Here is a 16,963-nt window from a genome sequence, read left to right as displayed (position 1 = left end):
ATTTTTAGATTTACATTCCCATAATCAATTGCATTGTACCCCACATTTTAGTTAATGGGTCTCTGAGTTTTGGAGAGAGCTGCTCATGTTCACAGATACTGACTAAACCATCCCAGACTAAAGGCAAAACATACATAAGTGATTGTTCTTTGACTGAATTAATTAAAATACCAGTGCAACATGTAGTGAAATAATACTTTGGCCATGTAGTCTGGACAAACAATGTAGTGCTAGGTTTTGGATCTTTGGTTTAACTTTGATTCAATTTAATTCACTAGTTGGTATTGTGATTTATGAATGATTCAATTTGATTAGGATTCAGGTCAGTGACTTGATTCAGGGCTTCTAGCAAAAAGGTTTATTCATATTAACAATTGCAATAATACAAGATTATCCTTTTTCTTATTAAATGTGAAAAAACAGACAACACAATTTATTCTATAAAACATTCATTCATTCATTTTCCAAACCACTTATCCTTGTAAGGTTTGCAAGATTCTATAAAACATCTTTGACAAAAAGTTGTAATTTATAGTATTCGGTTAAATCACCACAATATTAAATGTTGTTCTTTCTGTATTGTAAATGATTTGATTCAAAGCATTTGAACTTGAACGCTGACTCTATTTGTTTCTTTCAGCAGTTTGATTTAAATTACTGATCAAACCTTTAATTGCTGCATATTAAATTTAGTAAGAAACTGTTTTAGGATTTTGCTCCAAAGGCAGTGAGAGTATGTGTGTGTGTGTGTGTGTGTGTGTGTGTGTGTGTGTGTGTGTGTGTCAGTAGCAGTCAACTATGACCTCCTGTCCAGGCTGTGTACCTGGTTGAGTGTGTGTGTCACTGGTGCTCAGTATGTCCTGCAGCAGGGACAGAGGGGAGTTGTGGACATGGTCACTGCTTTGGGTCAGAATGGCAAGCTTCTCATCTAAACCCAGAGACCTCAACGCCTCATACACACCAACACACACACTGTCATCTTCCTCGCTCTCACACTTGCTCCAGTCACATTTCTTCTCCAGGATTTTTCTGATCTCACGCCCCCAGCCTGACCCGGGCAGTTCACAGGCCACCCTGGTGGCTGTTGCCAGGGCAGCAGGTGTGTCCTGGAGGCAGATTGTGTCTCTGAGTGTTCTGAGCAGGCGACAGGCCTTCAGTCCCACAGGTCTGTCACAGTCAACCAGACCGCTCAGCAACGCCGACACAACCCCCTGCTCTACCAGACTGTGCACTGCATCAGCCAAGTCCATTTCCATACTCTCCCTGCACCCTCCTTCACCTGCTGGGTCTGTGTGTGTCTGTGCTCCAGTGTGTGTGTGTAGTGTGTAGGCCTGGTCAGAGCCTACAGCATAAGGGTGCGGCAGGTTATTCAGACTAGGCGTGGGTGGGGTGGTGTGTGTGTCTGAATCTAGCCGGGACCCCTGGAGACCCGGAAGTGCTTTGTCCAGCAGGAGCTGGGCCAGCTGCAGGGTGTGAAGCTTGACCTCCCAGTCCAGGTCAGCGCTGCCTTGAGACAGGACAGAGTGCACAGACTTCATCAGGAGGGAGGAAGAGGAAGATGACAATGGAAGTGTGTTTGATGAGTACGAAGAGAACCAGGCGGTGAAATATTGTACGACCGCTCTTCTGGCAAAGCCCTCTGTGTCGTTGGAGAGGATGTCCAACAGCCGGATGACTATATCAGTCTGGAGGGAAACACACACACACACACACACACACACACACACACACACACACACACATTTATCAATAACATCAACAGCAGTATCAGTATCAACCAAATTTTCATTATATTGCAGCCATTTGAAAACCACCAGTTTTAGTGTTTTTTTACCCAACTTATATAGTTGAAGGTTTTATATATATCTATATATTTATATATACATATAAATATATAAATGTGTGTGTGTGTGTGTGTGTGTGTGTGTGTGTGTGTGTGTGTGTGTATACATTCATTCATTCATTCATTCATCTTCTTAACCGCTTATCCTCACTAGGGTCGCGGGGGGGTGCTGGAGCCAATCCCAGCGCACATAGGGCGAAGGCAGTGAAACACCCTGGACAGGTCGCCAGTCCATCACAAGGCAGACAGACAAACACCGACATTCACACACACACTCACACCTAGGGGCAATTTAGCTTCTCCAATTCACCTAACCTGCATGTCTTTGGACGGTGGGAGGAAACCGGAGTGCCCGGAGGAAACCCACGCAGACACGGGGAGAACATGCAAACTCCACACAGAAAGGACCTTGGGTGGGAATTGTGTGTATACACATATATATATATATATATATATATATATATATATATATATATATATATATACACATATATATATATATATATATATATATATATACACATATATATATATATATATATATATATATATATATATATATATATATATGTGTGTGTGTGTGTGTGTGTGTGTGTGTGTGTGTGTGTGTATTAAAGCCCCAGCAATCCTGGAATTTGTGGCCAAGACTGAAAGCAATCTTCACATTAGGGAATCAAATAAGTGTAATAAAGATATATACTGAAGACCTGATATTAACAGTTGAACATAACACTTATCACAGTCCATTCAGCTATGGTATACTGCTCTGCCAGCTCACTTTTGCACAGAGTATTGTGAACATTGGAGTGTGCTAGACAAATTATTTTATGATAAAACTGTTTGTGTGCTTTGTGCTTTTTTTTGCATATTGGCCAACAAGTACGCTAAAAATAATCTATCTGTGATGAGCCAATACTGGCCAATAATACCTGCCAGACGATGTATCAGTCAAGCTCTGTTATATGCTGAAAACATTTAATACCCCAAGGGCACGCGTCACACATCTTGAAATTATAAAAGTTAATTGTCAATGTGAAAATGAGGCTGCATTTCTCACTCCCTAAAAAGTTAGGGTTAGGGTTAGGTGAGACTTTGAGAATGTTTTGATCGTAGTGAAATGCTGTAAGTACATCCAATAAATCAGAAATTATATTTAGTTAATTTTGTATATTTTTTGTTACAACAGGATGCTGGAAATAACATGGGGAAGAATAATTAAAATGTGTAAACCAACAGGATACAAGTTAGGTAGAGAAACAGTTTTGCTGGTTAGGATGTGTGGAGAAACAGGATTGTTCAAAAAATTGTAAAATCTTATTTGTGTCTACTGGTGCTGGTGCAACATAAGGCCACCATTACAGATACACTGTTTTTCAGGAAGTAAAAGTAACAGGAGTTCATTTCATGCGTGTCATTAATTTGAGTGTTTTTTTTCCAGTCACAGTCTTTTCCATGCCACGCTGCCTACCTGCTCCTGTGTGACTGCTGCCCCCTGCTGCCAGCTGTGTGCCAGTGTTTGTGCCAGCGCAGAGATGGTGCTGGCTCTCACATAACTCTCTGAATCACACAGCGCCTCTATGAGGAGAGGAACTGTACTACAGCCGAGCAGAGCCTCAGACACACACACTACTTGGTCTGGTTTTGTAGAGGTACACACACCTCCCAGCTGTCCCAGAAACTCCACAGTTGAGTCTCTAACTTCCCAATGCATGTCACACATACGCTTCTTCACTACCTCCAGCAGATCTGAAGGGGACACACACGTAAATAATTTCTCCATATTTATGTAAAATTATATAAAATCTATATCAGCTGTTATGAGGAAGCTACTGATGAGCTTTACCTTGTGTGAGTTGGTCTCGCATAGAGGAAATATCTGTACACACACCCATCCACTTCACCAGTGCCTGGTAGGACTTCTGTATTACCTGAAACACAGAGAGACAAAAACATTTCAATGACATGAGAGAGTACTGATAAAAATGATTACTCAACTCTGTCAATCCTATTGCTGGGTTCGTTATGACAAAGTCATGCTGCGTGGCTGAGCTTTGCTCAGAAACCAAGATCTTTATCTTAATTTCTAGTGGAGGAGGCTTTCCAAAGATAGCAAATATATTCTGGTGAATTACAGGGAAATGAGTATAAAATGATGCACAAGATATCTGGATATTTTGTATTTGATGTAATAGTGCAACTATAAAACCAAGGCATGTTGGTTATGTGACTGAAATCACTCAATCTTCCTCTGAGTGAATTTTAATTTGGAGTCAGTGCGGTAGAGTTGTGTGCTGGTTGGACAGGCTGTTCTGTACCAAGACAGCCACCTAAGATTGACAAGGAACCACTACCTGCTCCAGGCCTCTGTGTCTCGGGGATGTTTGAAAAGGAACAAGCATCTCCTCATTACACTGTGTGGAACAGAGCCATAGAAATGCTCGAAAGCTGTTGAAAAATAGCTCACAAAAGAGGAGTGTTCCCTTTAAATAGGTCAACACAGTCACTGAGCAGTGTCAATGAATTGTATTATACTAACACACAGGCAGTTATCAGGCAGCTCAGCTTAATGGGGAAAAATAACTTTCTTTACATTGCCACTGTCCAGTGGAACAAGACTTTCTTCTGAAATGAAATTACTTCTGATAATATTTTTAAAAAAATAAATAAATACACAAATGGGGAAAAAAAAAGTCCTTAAACAATCCTTAAAAAATAATTTCACTGAAATATTAAACTGTTTCATAATTTACCTTGCCAGACTATCATTAAACTGTCTGCCCTGTTTTAATTGCATACTTAACATAATAACATGTATAATTAGCATATTTGTTTTATTGTTGATGGATGAAGAGTACTGCAATGGAAATAAACATGTTCACTTTTTTTTTTTTTTTTACACTCAACAATTTGTAACAGGATTACTGTCTGTTAATTAATTAACTTACAGTGGGATCAGAGTCTGGGTTTTGTAGATACTGTATCAGAACTGTGAAGACCTCGCTCATCTTCTCCTTTCCTCCTAAAACACACACAATAAGCTCATATATTTGGAAGCTGTATTATATTTATCATCCTAGCACACATGGACATGTGCATGGGCACACACACACACACACACACACGCAGCCTTACCTGGGCTGGTGCTGAGAGCTGTCAGAGCCTCTAAGCCACATCTCTGAACCTTGCCATTGCCAATGATATTCCTGCATGTCTTACTAGATCCAATGGATGATGAGGGGGCGTGGCCACTGCAGATCCTCAGCAGTGACAAAACAGCAGTGACAACTGTCACTGGGGGACAGGGCAGGAAGTCAGGGGGCTGAGAGAAAGAAAAAGAGAGAGAAATGTTAAACTGTTCCATGTGTAACAAATACCATGTGTATCCAATGCCCTACGCTCCAGAGTCTCCACTGTCTCCTCACCATGAGTGTGATCTGTGGTGTGTTCATCAGACTGACACAGAGCATGGAGATACAGGAGGTTTTACTCTTCAGCAGTTCTTCCACTGAAAAGCGCTGTTCCTCTGAGTGTGTGCTCAGTAGAGTCTGTCCAGTGATAATGTCTAAGGGCAGCAGTAGTATTCCCACAGCCTTGGCAGAGTGTATGATGTCACTGGACAGAAACACAAAGAAGAAAACAACATGACAGGACTGTGTGCATGAGCAGTTTTCTGAAGTACTGCTGACAGCGAGCAGAGTATCTATAAAAGGAGCCTGTGGGGCTCAGAGTGAACTCATGCTCTGTGAATGCTTCAGTAACAGCGTGAAGTCGTGCTGTCAGCACAGATGCTTACCGGTGGCCTCTGCGGAGAACGGCTGCAGCAGCCTGAATGAGGTCAGAGGGTTTGCTGGTATCCAGCATGGATGATAGAAGGCAGCTGACTGTCTGGTCTGTGACGTGTTCATCAGTGTTGCAGTGGCTGTAGAGAGACATGCAGAGACTTTTCAGACTGAATGCACCTTTCATTTTTACAAAGCAATTTTACCTCTGTGTGCCCATAATGCAGAGGTGTCCAATCATGTGCCATTTTACTGGAACCAAAGATTAAACCAGATGATTTAACAGATTAGCATCAAAAGATGATATAGGGAGATGATATAGAAAGGATGATATATCAAGATGTGTCATTCAGGTCAAAATGAATGAGAGGCAATCGCCTGTGTATAAATTCATTAAGTTGGAATATTATATAATTATCGTGCATTGTTATGATGACAAGAAAATTCATCCCTTTTAACACAACACAGACAACAGTTTTGGACCAAAATGTCAGTGACTCAGCTATTCAAACACCATGGGCCTACGTCATCAAGTCACCACCAGAAGACATGAAAGACCTAACCCTAGTCTTTTTTTTTTTTTTTTAAATCTACAAGTTGACTGACTGAGCTAAGATCACTGCAACCTTGCTGAGATCGGAAATTATTTCAAATGTGGTGCTCAAAAAAATAACTCTCATGTACTTTCACTGGTAGAAGAAAAAAATACATCTGGCCCAATTAATTTTTGGTGCTGAGGCATCCTTATTTTTTTTCCAGAAATGTTGACGGACGTAGCTTGTGAGTAAACCATCTCACTTGCTTTCCAGCTCTGTTAATGCAACTTCAACCAGAGAGCAGGAACTAACAGTGAAATCACCTGGCGCAGTCTACCATAATGCATATGCAGCAAAAGATAAGCTGTACTGTTTGTATGAAATATTCAGCCTACGTACCTGCATGCAGTCAGCAGGACATCCATTAAAGGCAGGGTGAGCTGACTATACTCTGCTTTCACCAGGGCCTCCAGAGAGCCTAGGACTGTCCTGAGCAGCGTATCCTCAAGAGGAGGTTTGGCCTGGGCCAGCAGCAGGGCCAGCAGCTTGAGGCTCTGGAGGCTCTGATGGAACTGTGCATTTTCCTTAGGGACCAGTGACACCTTGAGGTGATCTGAGATTGCCGTGGTCACAGCAATGTACTCGTGGCTGGTTTCCATGGCGACAGCCAGATGTTCTATATCTGTGTCCATAGCAATGGGTGCTTTGATGCAGGCGTATGTCCTCATTTCCTTCTCCTCTTTCTTTTCCACATCATCAGATGAGAGTGGCTGAAAGAAGACCAGAATGTGGGCAAGCACCTGATTGGCGGCTGAGGCAACAAATAGACTTGCATCCGTCTGGAGTTGTAGGAGGTGCCTGGTAAAGTCTGGAGAATGAGGAAAGACAATGATGTTTCACAATGTGACAGAATTACAGTCATGAGTCTGAACTACTGAATATAATCCCAACAGGACCAAATGTCTTAATTCCTCAATACTGTCTGCCTCCCTCTTAACAAGGGAAAGTCTCCCACTCAGTTGCTGATAAAGGAAGAATGCTACATGAGCAGAGCAAGAGGGGGCCACCTGTTTCAACCAGGAAGTGGAGAGCCATTGGATGCTGCAGCATGCTCCTTAATCCCTGGATCCAGCCAATGCGTATGCAGGGATCCTCCCACAGCCCTGCGTCCTGCCAGTGTTGAATGTCATACGCCTGCCTGAGGATGGAGCACTCCTGCAGGAGGGATAATACCAAATGTAACCAAATGTACCAAATCTAACTAATCTAACAAATCACAGACAATGTTGACTGGCTTAAGAATTGTTAGTGATGATAACAATATCCGTATCGCGTTTTCCAGTCCTACCTTTAACATTTTAAAGCCGTCTTCACTGGCAGCCATTAAGCCAGTGAGTTTGAGAGTGAAGGAGAGGACACTGGGATCTGCATCGGTGTTGTATATGACAGTGGATATGAATTCAAGCAGACATGGGCAGACCTCCAAAAGTGATGCTCCTTAACCAGAGGAAAAAGACAGAGACATTGGCCATACATGATCAGCAGCTGTTTACATATCATTCAGTTTTCTCTGTTCACCCATTTTCCCCCTAGGGTGACAGGGGTCTATACAGGGCAACATGCTTCTGGACAGTTTTGCAATGAGTCTTTCATTCAGTTTACATGTTTTTGGAATACAAATGAAAATCAAAATGTATGACATGCAGGGCTACAGTGCACAGGACTGGGCAACCATGCCATCCTATGCTCATATCAGTCAGCTAGTGATGCTTCTCTGCAAAAAGTGTTCAGTACTTCCCATCTTGATCCAGGAACACGTTTAATCTAAGGCCTAAAAACTGCACGCTACTGTCTACTGTGAGGTGAACTGATGTGCAAGCAACAAAAAAGATGAAAGAAGGAAAGGGTGAGAGATGACCAAATACTTCCACCAGGTGTAGTACTACTAACCAGCCTTGGCGAGCCCTGTGAACCAGTCCAGTAGTTTCTCCAGGCTGGTGTCATCAGGCAGAGACTTCCCTGACTCCGCCAACACCTCACACACACGTGGCAGCAGCGCCACACACTCCCTGTCCATGGTGCTGATAAGCCTGTCTGTTAATTAGCCTGTATCATTTACACTGAATGCAATGTTAGCGCAGTCAATCGTTATGCTTAATCACTCCGCTTTATTGACAATTAGACCAGCAAAAAACAACTACAGACTCACATGGCTAGAAATGAATGAACCCGGTTCTTCCCAGGCATCACAATAGTAAAGAAAATATTCGTCTAAACGCAGTTTTTTTCACTTTGTATTGTCACGAATATGTCCGTCTCGCGGGAAATACTTTCGGAGCTACCGGTGCGTGGCTTCCTTCTTTCCGAGAACAAGTGGACAGTCGTTAAATGCGGTAACTGCAACTTTTCATCGATCTATAATGGCGCGGATGGAGAGCACTACATGAAGTTCCTATGCTGTGGGCGGTCGCCATGTTTTGTAGCTCCATTCCCTGCCGCAGCACTGCCGGGGAGTGCGCGCAAATTCCGGCGAGGCGTTTCCGTTACATCGTCCATTTTCACGTATTCGCACATGGTGCCGCACCGGCCGCTACCACCAGCCTCCTAAAAATTTGGACTTTGCTCCTTTGCGGTGATAAAAATCGCCCCCAGTTCGTATTAAATGCAAGATACAGTGGATATGGCTGACGACCCCGAGTATGAAGAAGAGGAGCCTTCCTTCAGCGACCCGGAGGACTTTCTGGACGACATCGACGATGAGGGTGAGTGTTAGCAGGGAAGGCGCTAGCTTTCTGGCCTTCTGCTAGCAATGCTAACGAAGCTAGCGTAACGCCGGATATTACTAGTCTCACAGCACTTTGACAAGCTAACCAGCTAACGGTTAGCTTGACAGTTTGCCTGCCAAACCCCCCAAATCTGAATCATAGCATACCGGTGTTACTCAACTATCTCTAGTTTTTTTTATGCATAATTACTTAGAAGTTCAATCATTTGCCTAATGTATCCCGACGTCAACGTTTAACTGTTAAACTGTCCGTTTGACTCCAAGCGAAGCCTCACCCAGACAACCATTCACTGTGGTCCGGTCGCTTTCTGTCTCTCTCTTTTTTTTTTTTTTTTGCAAATGGCGCAACTGTGAGCTGACTAACGCTAGGAGCAAACCTTTTTGTAGTTAGAAAATAGATGATGTGGTAGGGCTGTGAGCGATCAGTCTGCACAGTCTACAATGAAACAGCTGTTTTCTTTAGCATGCCAAACTAGACTTTACATCAATGTAGCCTCAACCCCAGGCTGAGGGAATCGCCTCTTAGTTCTGTAGTGTTCAGATAACAAATTGGCGCTTCATTTTTACATGATTATCTCCTGTACAATGCTAAGGGACTTAAGCATTGGTTTCCACAGCGTCCTTCCTGGACCTGCAGGGGTTTCCCTCCCGAAAAAGGAGCAGTAGTTTATTTTCACCTTACCTGCAGTGTACACTTATGTAATTTTGTATGGAGGCACATCTGCCAGAAAAACCCTACTGAGTCATTTGAAATGGGGTCAGTGATTTCATGCATACAGATTCAACATTCCCTGCAGCATGTAAATGTTTGGGAAGTGCACACAACAGGAGCAGCTGATCACTGTTCCCTCCCTCCTGTTTCCTCTTTCCCTCCTCAGAGCTCTTGGGTGACATCCTAAGGGAGAAGCCCCAGGAGGCTGATGGTATAGACTCGGTGGTGGTGGTGGACAATGTCCCCCAGGTAGGACCAGAGCGTCTGGAAAAACTGAAGAATGTCATACACAAGATTTTCTCCAAGTTTGGCAAGATCACCAATGAGTTCTACCCTGAGGCTGATGGCATGACCAAAGGGTAAGACCATGCCATTGTGTGACTGTGTGTCGGTCCGTATAGTGTTGTGTCTATATACTACATCACATGTTGATTTTTAGGTAAATAACAGCCCTGTTTTCCATGTAGGTACATCTTCCTGGAGTATGCTGCTCCCACCCAGGCTCTGGAGGCAGTCAAGAATGCTGATGGGTACAAACTTGACAAACAGCACACATTCAGGGTCAACGTCTTCACTGACTTTGACAAGTAAGTATTGGATACCTGATGGGAGATACGATGAGTTTGACTACAGAGGTATGAGAGGCATGTTGTATCATGACGGATTTTTGTGGATTTGTTTTTCCTCAGGTATATGAACATTAGTGATGAGTGGGAAACTCCAGAGAAGCAGCCTTTCAAGGACTTTGTGAGTGTTACCAGCATGGATACTGCCTTCAACAATAATAAAATAAATAAAAATACAGCTTTACTTTATTCTCTTTAACAGTTTGGTTAGACTCAGGAAAGTAGGAGGTTTGATCAGATATACAAGCTCAGTGTTAACTCTCAAAAGGTTTACCACGACTGATTTTAAGAACAGAGAAAAAATGTTTATGGCTGCCTTTCTGTCCAGGGTAATATGCGCCACTGGATTGAAGACCCAGACTGCCGTGACCAGTACAGTGTCATTTACGAATCAGGAGAGAGAACTGCCATTTTCTCTAATGACGCCAAGGAGCCAATCACAGTTGAGGAGAGAGCGGTGAGGATTTCAATCTACTGTATGAAATATAGAGTTAATGGGATTAGAGAGACAGTTCATGTTAAATACAGTCTATCTCTAAAGTAGTTTGCTTTCAGATTTCTTAAGTGTATGTGTGTCTGATGTGTTTTTGCAGCGCTGGACAGAGACGTATGTGCGCTGGTCTCCTAAAGGCACCTACCTGGCCACCTTCCACCAGCGCGGCATTGCATTGTGGGGTGGTGAGAAGTTCAAACAGATTCAGAGGTTCAGCCATCAGGGCGTGTCCCTCATCGACTTCTCACCATGTGAAAGGTAATCAACATTAACAATAATGTGGTTTATTGGAAATTGTCATGAGGCCGTAACATCTGGTTGAAAATTGACCAATATTGTGTGTTTTCATGGCCGATATGATTATTAGTATTCAAGGACACTGATTAAAAATATTTGCTGTAAATTTGAATGGCAGCGTCAAAATTTACATCATTAGAAATGCCAAGACAAACCATGCTTTCAATTAATCAGTTTATCTGAAAAATAAAGCGCAAGGAGATCCCAGTAGGAGAAAAAAAAATATTAATAAATAGCTCCCCAAAACATAACACTTGCAACTCACTGGAATTACAACTTAGTTTTTTCCCCCTTGTATCGAATCAAATAAAAAATTAATAAGTCCAGTAAAACTGAAATGAAAAATGTGACTGCTCTGTCATTAAGTATAGGCAGCAGCTATAACTTAGTGTTTTTGTCTTTCTGCAAAACTGAAGTACAACTTTTGTGTGACCCTAAAAACCATCCAACCATCCGATAGTTGTCTGGAGCTGATAAGTGATGGATCCCTAGTTTACAGAAACAATTCAAGCCATGCAGACACTTTTTTTGTCACAGCAAAACCATTGCAACTCTAAGATTCTAACTCTAAACTCTAAGATTCAGTCAAGACAGCATAGAAAATGACGTTGGCAGCCGACTTGGAATCATCTAGACAGGAAAAACCCTAGAACTGACATAACATGGTCATACATAGAATGGTTTCTGGCCACAACCTAGATAGGGCATATGGGCAGCTTGCCACACCATGTAGAGAACCATGTAGAAGTGAAATACAAGGCAGATAATGCCAGGTGCATTGTGCATTTTATCAGCTGTCTGTAGTTTCATGTGTGCTCATGTCGTCTTCCAGGTATGTTGTGACCTTCAGTCCGCTGATGGACACCAAGGAGGATCCGCAGGCCATCATCATCTGGGACATTCTGACCGGACAGAAAAAGAGAGGCTTCCACTGCGAGAGCTCTGCACACTGGCCCATCTTCAAGTCTGTATACTACACTCTCTTCTTAAACTATATTTATCTTTTTGTGTCTTCACATCAGTATGTAATGGATACAATTATGTTGTTGATTATTGTTTGTTGCTTCTGTAGCATATGAATGTGTTGTAAGATTGTATATGTCTCCTTAGATGGAGCCATGATGGGAAGTTCTTTGCCAGGATGACCCAGGACACGCTGAGCATCTATGAGACTCCAGTAAGACAACTTAGTAAAGCACAAACTTTTTATGTATTGTGTAAAAGTGAGACTTAATCCATTGTTCCTCTCCTTTAGTCTATGGGTCTGCTCGACAAGAAGAGTCTCAAGATTAGTGGAATCAAGTAAGTCTATTGTTAATATTAGCTCTGGTTTGTATACTGTTAACCATGTATTGTAGGAAGCCTCATGTGAGTGTGTGTGTGTGTGTGTGTATGCAGGGACTTCTCATGGTCTCCTGGTGACAACATCATAGCATTCTGGGTGCCTGAGGACAAAGACATCCCAGCCAGAGTGACTCTGATGCAGCTGCCTTCTCGTCAGGAGATCAGGGTCCGCAACCTGTTCAATGTTGTTGACTGCAAACTGCACTGGCAGAGGAACGGAGATTACCTCTGTGTCAAAGTGGACAGGACACCCAAGGGAACACAGGTACAGGAGAGAGAAAGAGGGAGAGCACAAGATGAGGAGATCTGACTGGTTTAAAAAAATAAATAAATAAATAACAAGGTGAATTTTGTCTCCCATATCTCTGTAAGGGCGTGGTCACCAACTTTGAAATCTTCCGCATGAGAGAGAAACAGGTTCCTGTGGACGTGGTTGAGATGAAAGGTATGTCTATATGTGTATGCTCATGCACACATACACAAAATAATGTTGGTGGTTTCCCAGAAATGAAACCTGTCCTTTGCTGTCGTGGTTCTTGTTCTTCCAGAAAGCATCATAGCGTTTGCTTGGGAGCCCAATGGCAGCAAGTTTGCTGTTCTCCATGGAGAGTCTCCCAGAATCAGCGCCTCCTTCTACCATGTCAAAAACAACGGCAAGATTGAGCTCATAAGTGAGTACTCTTACACAAACTTGGGGAAACAGTGTTGTGTCTGTATGTATGTCAGTAGTAACACACCTGTCAAACTTCCATTGAATTTGGTGCTGTGTGTTTTGCAGAGATGTTTGACAAACAGCAGGCCAACAGCATCTTCTGGAGCCCCCAAGGACAATTTATGGTTCTAGCTGGACTCAGGAGGTCAGTTGTACCTGCATGTTTGTGTTGGAGAGTGTTAAAGAGAAGATGCCTTTGCTGACACCAGCTTCAAACTGATTTGGGGACTGGCTTTATTATACTAACCCTCTCTTCTTTCTGGGTTTGGGCTTTAAGTATGAATGGGGCCCTTGCCTTTGTGGACACGTCAGACTGCACCATGATGAACATTGCTGAGCACTACATGGCCTCTGACGTGGAGTGGGACCCAACCGGCCGCTATGTTGTCACCTCTGTCTCCTGGTGGAGCCACAAGGTATACTTTGACACATGTCCCAACAACGTACACAGTAAAGTCAGCAGTGCTTATTTTTGCACTTGTTGGCTTTGACTTGATTTAAATTGTCATCTTGTGGAAAACTTACTGTCCTGTCCCACTCCTTTGTCTTCTCCATTTGGTTTGTGTGTGTGTAGGTGGACAATGCCTACTGGCTGTGGACGTTTCAGGGCCGTCTTCTTCAGAAGAACAACAAGGACAGGTTCTGTCAGCTTCTCTGGAGACCTCGACCTGCCACCCTGCTCAGCGCAGAGCAGATCAAGGTACCATTATAATTGTGTTTGTGTGTGTTGAACCAGTAGTGACGATCCAAAGAACTTTTCTTACACCCGGCAAGAGAGCTGAGCTTATACTCTGGATTCTACCTCTGGTCTGACACTAAGAACTAGCATATAATTTTTTTTAACAGGGATGCAATGCTCTATTAATAATTTTATTGATCTTATAAGATATTACACTGTCTGTGTGTGACCCTCTGAAATCTCACTGTCTCTTGCAGATGATCAAAAAGGATCTTAAGAAATACTCCAAGATCTTTGAGCAGAAGGATCGTCTGAGTCAATCCAAGGCTTCCAAGGTTAGACCTGTTGTCTCTGTTACATCTCAAACTGTTCACCATCTGAGTTTAGCAGAGGTGGTTGACAACTGTGCTCTTAAAACTGTTTCAACTCTGATGTTGTTTTTAATTGTTGAGCAAAGAGTTGCAGCTAGTCAATGTATGTTTCTTTATGCATGTTTTCTCTGATTGTTTTCCTAGCTATCTTCTGACTGTCTTTATGCCAAACTTCCTAACTAGAAATACATTGTATTTTGTCAGTCCAGCAAGCTGTGTCCATGGGGGAAAAGTACAAGCTCCCATTTAATTTTTATTTCTGCAGCAGAACAAAATGACATCTGTGGTGACTTAGATTGCACAAAGCATATTCATGTATTGATCCCCCTTCAGTAATCTTTTTAGACATTTCAGTCATTTAAATCACACAAGCTGCTTTTTTACAAGCCCAAACCTCACTCTTATTACATGAAGCTACATTAGCTTTGTGATATATTTTTTTTTTTTTGTTATCTTACAGTGTTTAAAAAAAAAGGGGGGGGGGGGGGGGGGGGGGGTGGGGGGTAAAAATGAAATGCTAATGTATGTATTTCTGTGTGTGAGTAGGAGCTGGTGGACAAGCGCAGGGCCATGATGGAGGAGTATCGTCATTACAGGGAGATGGCAGTGCAGACCTACCAGGAACAGAGGAGCCTCCGCCTCGAGCTCAGAGGAGGTATGACCTCCACTCTCCTGATGCTTCTTTCCTCCCCATCACCCATTACCCACCCAGACCCTTCACTCTTACCTGGCGCTAAGTCACTTACTTTTGTTTATCTATCAGGAGTGGACACTGATGAACTGGACAGTAATGTGGACGACTGGGAAGAGGAGACCATTGAGTTTTTTATCAACGAAGAAATCATTCCCCTTGGAGATCTGTAGTCCCATACGCAGGTAACGCATGCATGCAGAAAACAGTTGAATATGTCCGATGCACACCAGGATTCAGTTACATAATACATTTTTGTCCCTTCAAGGATAGGCTCTTGTTTGTTTCCAGCCCAGACCTCATTAGAACCTGCTCTATATGCGTTTATGTTGGCTAACAATGTTTTAATGATTAATTCAAAAAGAAACCCTATCCTTGTCTATTGTCAGACATTGCATTCTGCCTGCATTGAATGTGAGGTGCAGTTTTGTCCTTCCTCAATCTCACATTGTGTATTTGTCCTGGAATGTGGCAGTATCAGTTAACCAATCCAAGTGAAAGTCCTCGTGCTCCTGTTTTATTTGGCTGATGAATACAATTTCTTTATCATTCTACCTGCATGCGTAGACCCAATAGCACACATCTACACATAATGCCACATAATCAGCATCATCTTTTGATCTAATAAATGTAGCATGAGGGAATAATCAGAAAGTCTAGCTCTGGCTCTGCGTAGATCAGCTGAAGTCTCACCGCCAGTTTTAATCACTGTTGGTGGTAAGAATGGTGAATTGAAAACAAGTGCCAGTATGTTTTCTAAATACAATCAGCTGGCTTACAAGCAATATTGATTGGCCCATATGTCACAGTACTACACATGAAAACCATCTCTTTCCTTGTCTATATAAATAATCAAGAATGAGAATCAGTGCACAATAAAGCATGTTTGTTATGTATTTAACAGATTTCTCTCTCTCTCTTATTAGTCCGTCCGTGTGTGTGTGGAAGGAGGAGAGAACTGTCGCATTGACTGGAGGAGGAGGACGACCACGCTCTGAATCTTGGGATTTGTCACAAGTCTTAACATTCTACTTTGGTGACACCATCAAAGCACGCCTTGCGGATCAGCAGTCAAGGATACAAGAGAGGATACTTTGTCTCAAATATTTTCTCTTCATTTCTTGCCATCTGCCTCAATTTTTTCTGGCACTTGATATTTCATAATATTGCCTCCTTTTTCCTTTTCATTCATTGAAGTCACTCACTCTCTTATCTCCCCCCCCCTTTCTAATTGGGGCTACTACTTCTCACGGTTGTTTCTGAACTAGCCCCACCATGCTAGTGTGTTATCACAGGGGAGCAGAGAGTGCCATACCAGTGGGGGGTGGAGGTGTTGTGACCAAACAAGTACCCTTGTTAGTTATTGTGCTGAGGTGGCGCTACAGTGGCCTGTATCCTCCTCCTTTCAGACTAGGCCTCCACACAGGGAGGGGGTGTGCTGTGGGAATAACTTTAAATAAACATTCAAACACAATACTAAATGTCTCTGTCCCACTGTTGTTTGTCTTGTGTAACAGAAGGTGTCAAAAAATGGCATAAATAGCTCTCATAGTGCACAGCATTCCATGTTGATCCTATGTATGTTTTTGTTTTTGTATTGCATTTATTTTTGTAGTTAAGTATTTTTCAGGTGATTGATTTCTTTTGTCAATTTGTTTTCTTAATGCTGTGCGTAGGTGAAATATTGTGATATTGAATATGTTTGTTTTAACGCCCAATGTCACACGATGCCTCAAAGGACTTGAAGCAAGATAAAATAGTATAGCAGGTATGAGCTTGTATCAGTTATACAATATATGAATATACACATGCACACACATACATTAAAAGTATGGGTGGGTTTGAGTTAATTTGCCTCTCCAACAGCAGAAAGATTCTATTTTTGTAATTTCAGAAGATTTCGTTTTAGCATGTACAGTAAAAGACCTTGGAGGTTTGTACTGAGGTTAGTCAGGAAAGATGGAAAAAAACTGTGCAGTGTTTAATAAGTAAGCAGAAGGGCTGTAAAATCTGTTGTGCTATATATGGGGAGCCAGTGAAGTGAGAAGAGAAAAGAGGTAATGTGATCTGATTTTTTTTTTTTTTTTTTTTTTTT

General features: G+C 42.4%; 2 protein-coding genes across 2 annotated transcripts; one reads left to right on the top strand and one right to left on the bottom strand.

Annotated features, from left to right (window-relative positions):
* Positions 1-343: 343 nt before the first annotated feature.
* brat1 (BRCA1-associated ATM activator 1) lies at positions 344-8,661 on the bottom strand. Its single transcript, XM_030053652.1, has 12 exons — positions 8,368-8,661; positions 8,109-8,252; positions 7,507-7,655; positions 7,226-7,373; positions 6,558-7,026; positions 5,637-5,762; positions 5,266-5,455; positions 4,976-5,162; positions 4,789-4,862; positions 3,687-3,771; positions 3,312-3,589; positions 344-1,685 (listed from the first exon to the last, which is right to left on the bottom strand). Exons 2-12 carry the CDS (start codon positions 8,233-8,235, stop codon positions 783-785), a joined length of 2,736 nt encoding a protein of 911 aa, XP_029909512.1. The 5' UTR covers positions 8,236-8,252; positions 8,368-8,661; the 3' UTR covers positions 344-782.
* A 33-nt stretch (positions 8,662-8,694) lies between these two features.
* Positions 8,695-16,349, top strand: eif3ba (eukaryotic translation initiation factor 3, subunit Ba). The gene is made up of 19 exons (XM_030053664.1): positions 8,695-8,920; positions 9,822-10,014; positions 10,123-10,242; positions 10,345-10,402; positions 10,610-10,738; positions 10,875-11,032; positions 11,904-12,035; positions 12,182-12,248; positions 12,327-12,373; positions 12,470-12,680; positions 12,788-12,860; positions 12,964-13,086; positions 13,194-13,272; positions 13,405-13,543; positions 13,702-13,827; positions 14,064-14,141; positions 14,724-14,832; positions 14,941-15,053; positions 15,795-16,349. The coding sequence occupies exons 1-18, from the start codon at positions 8,821-8,823 to the stop codon at positions 15,039-15,041; spliced, it is 2,043 nt and encodes a 680-aa protein (XP_029909524.1). The 5' UTR covers positions 8,695-8,820; the 3' UTR covers positions 15,042-15,053; positions 15,795-16,349.
* Positions 16,350-16,963: the final 614 nt, after the last annotated feature.

This window comes from Myripristis murdjan, chromosome 1 (assembly GCF_902150065.1).
Source record: "Myripristis murdjan chromosome 1, fMyrMur1.1, whole genome shotgun sequence".
Classification (NCBI taxonomy): domain Eukaryota; kingdom Metazoa; phylum Chordata; class Actinopteri; order Holocentriformes; family Holocentridae; genus Myripristis; species Myripristis murdjan.
Note: the sequence above shows the minus strand (reverse complement) of the source record. Positions and strands in the feature narration are given on the sequence as shown.

What these genes read in the sequence shown, in the direction of transcription:
- eif3ba (XM_030053664.1), top strand. Translation starts at nt 8,821, where the DNA reads ATGCAAGATACAGTGGATATGGCTGACGACCCCGAGTATGAAGAAGAG. An exon ending in GTCTTCACTGACTTTGACAA is followed by an intron (nt 10,243 to 10,344) that starts GTAAGTATTGGA and finishes GTTTTTCCTCAG; the next exon opens with GTATATGAACATTAGTGATG. An exon ending in TGAGCATCTATGAGACTCCA is followed by an intron (nt 12,249 to 12,326) that starts GTAAGACAACTT and finishes CCTCTCCTTTAG; the next exon opens with TCTATGGGTCTGCTCGACAA.
- brat1 (XM_030053652.1), bottom strand. Translation starts at nt 8,235, where the DNA reads ATGGACAGGGAGTGTGTGGCGCTGCTGCCACGTGTGTGTGAGGTGTTG. An exon ending in AGCTCTCAGCACCAGCCCAG is followed by an intron (nt 4,863 to 4,975) that starts GTAAGGCTGCGT and finishes TGTGTGTTTTAG; the next exon opens with GAGGAAAGGAGAAGATGAGC. An exon ending in GCGAGACCAACTCACACAAG is followed by an intron (nt 3,590 to 3,686) that starts GTAAAGCTCATC and finishes TGTCCCCTTCAG; the next exon opens with ATCTGCTGGAGGTAGTGAAG.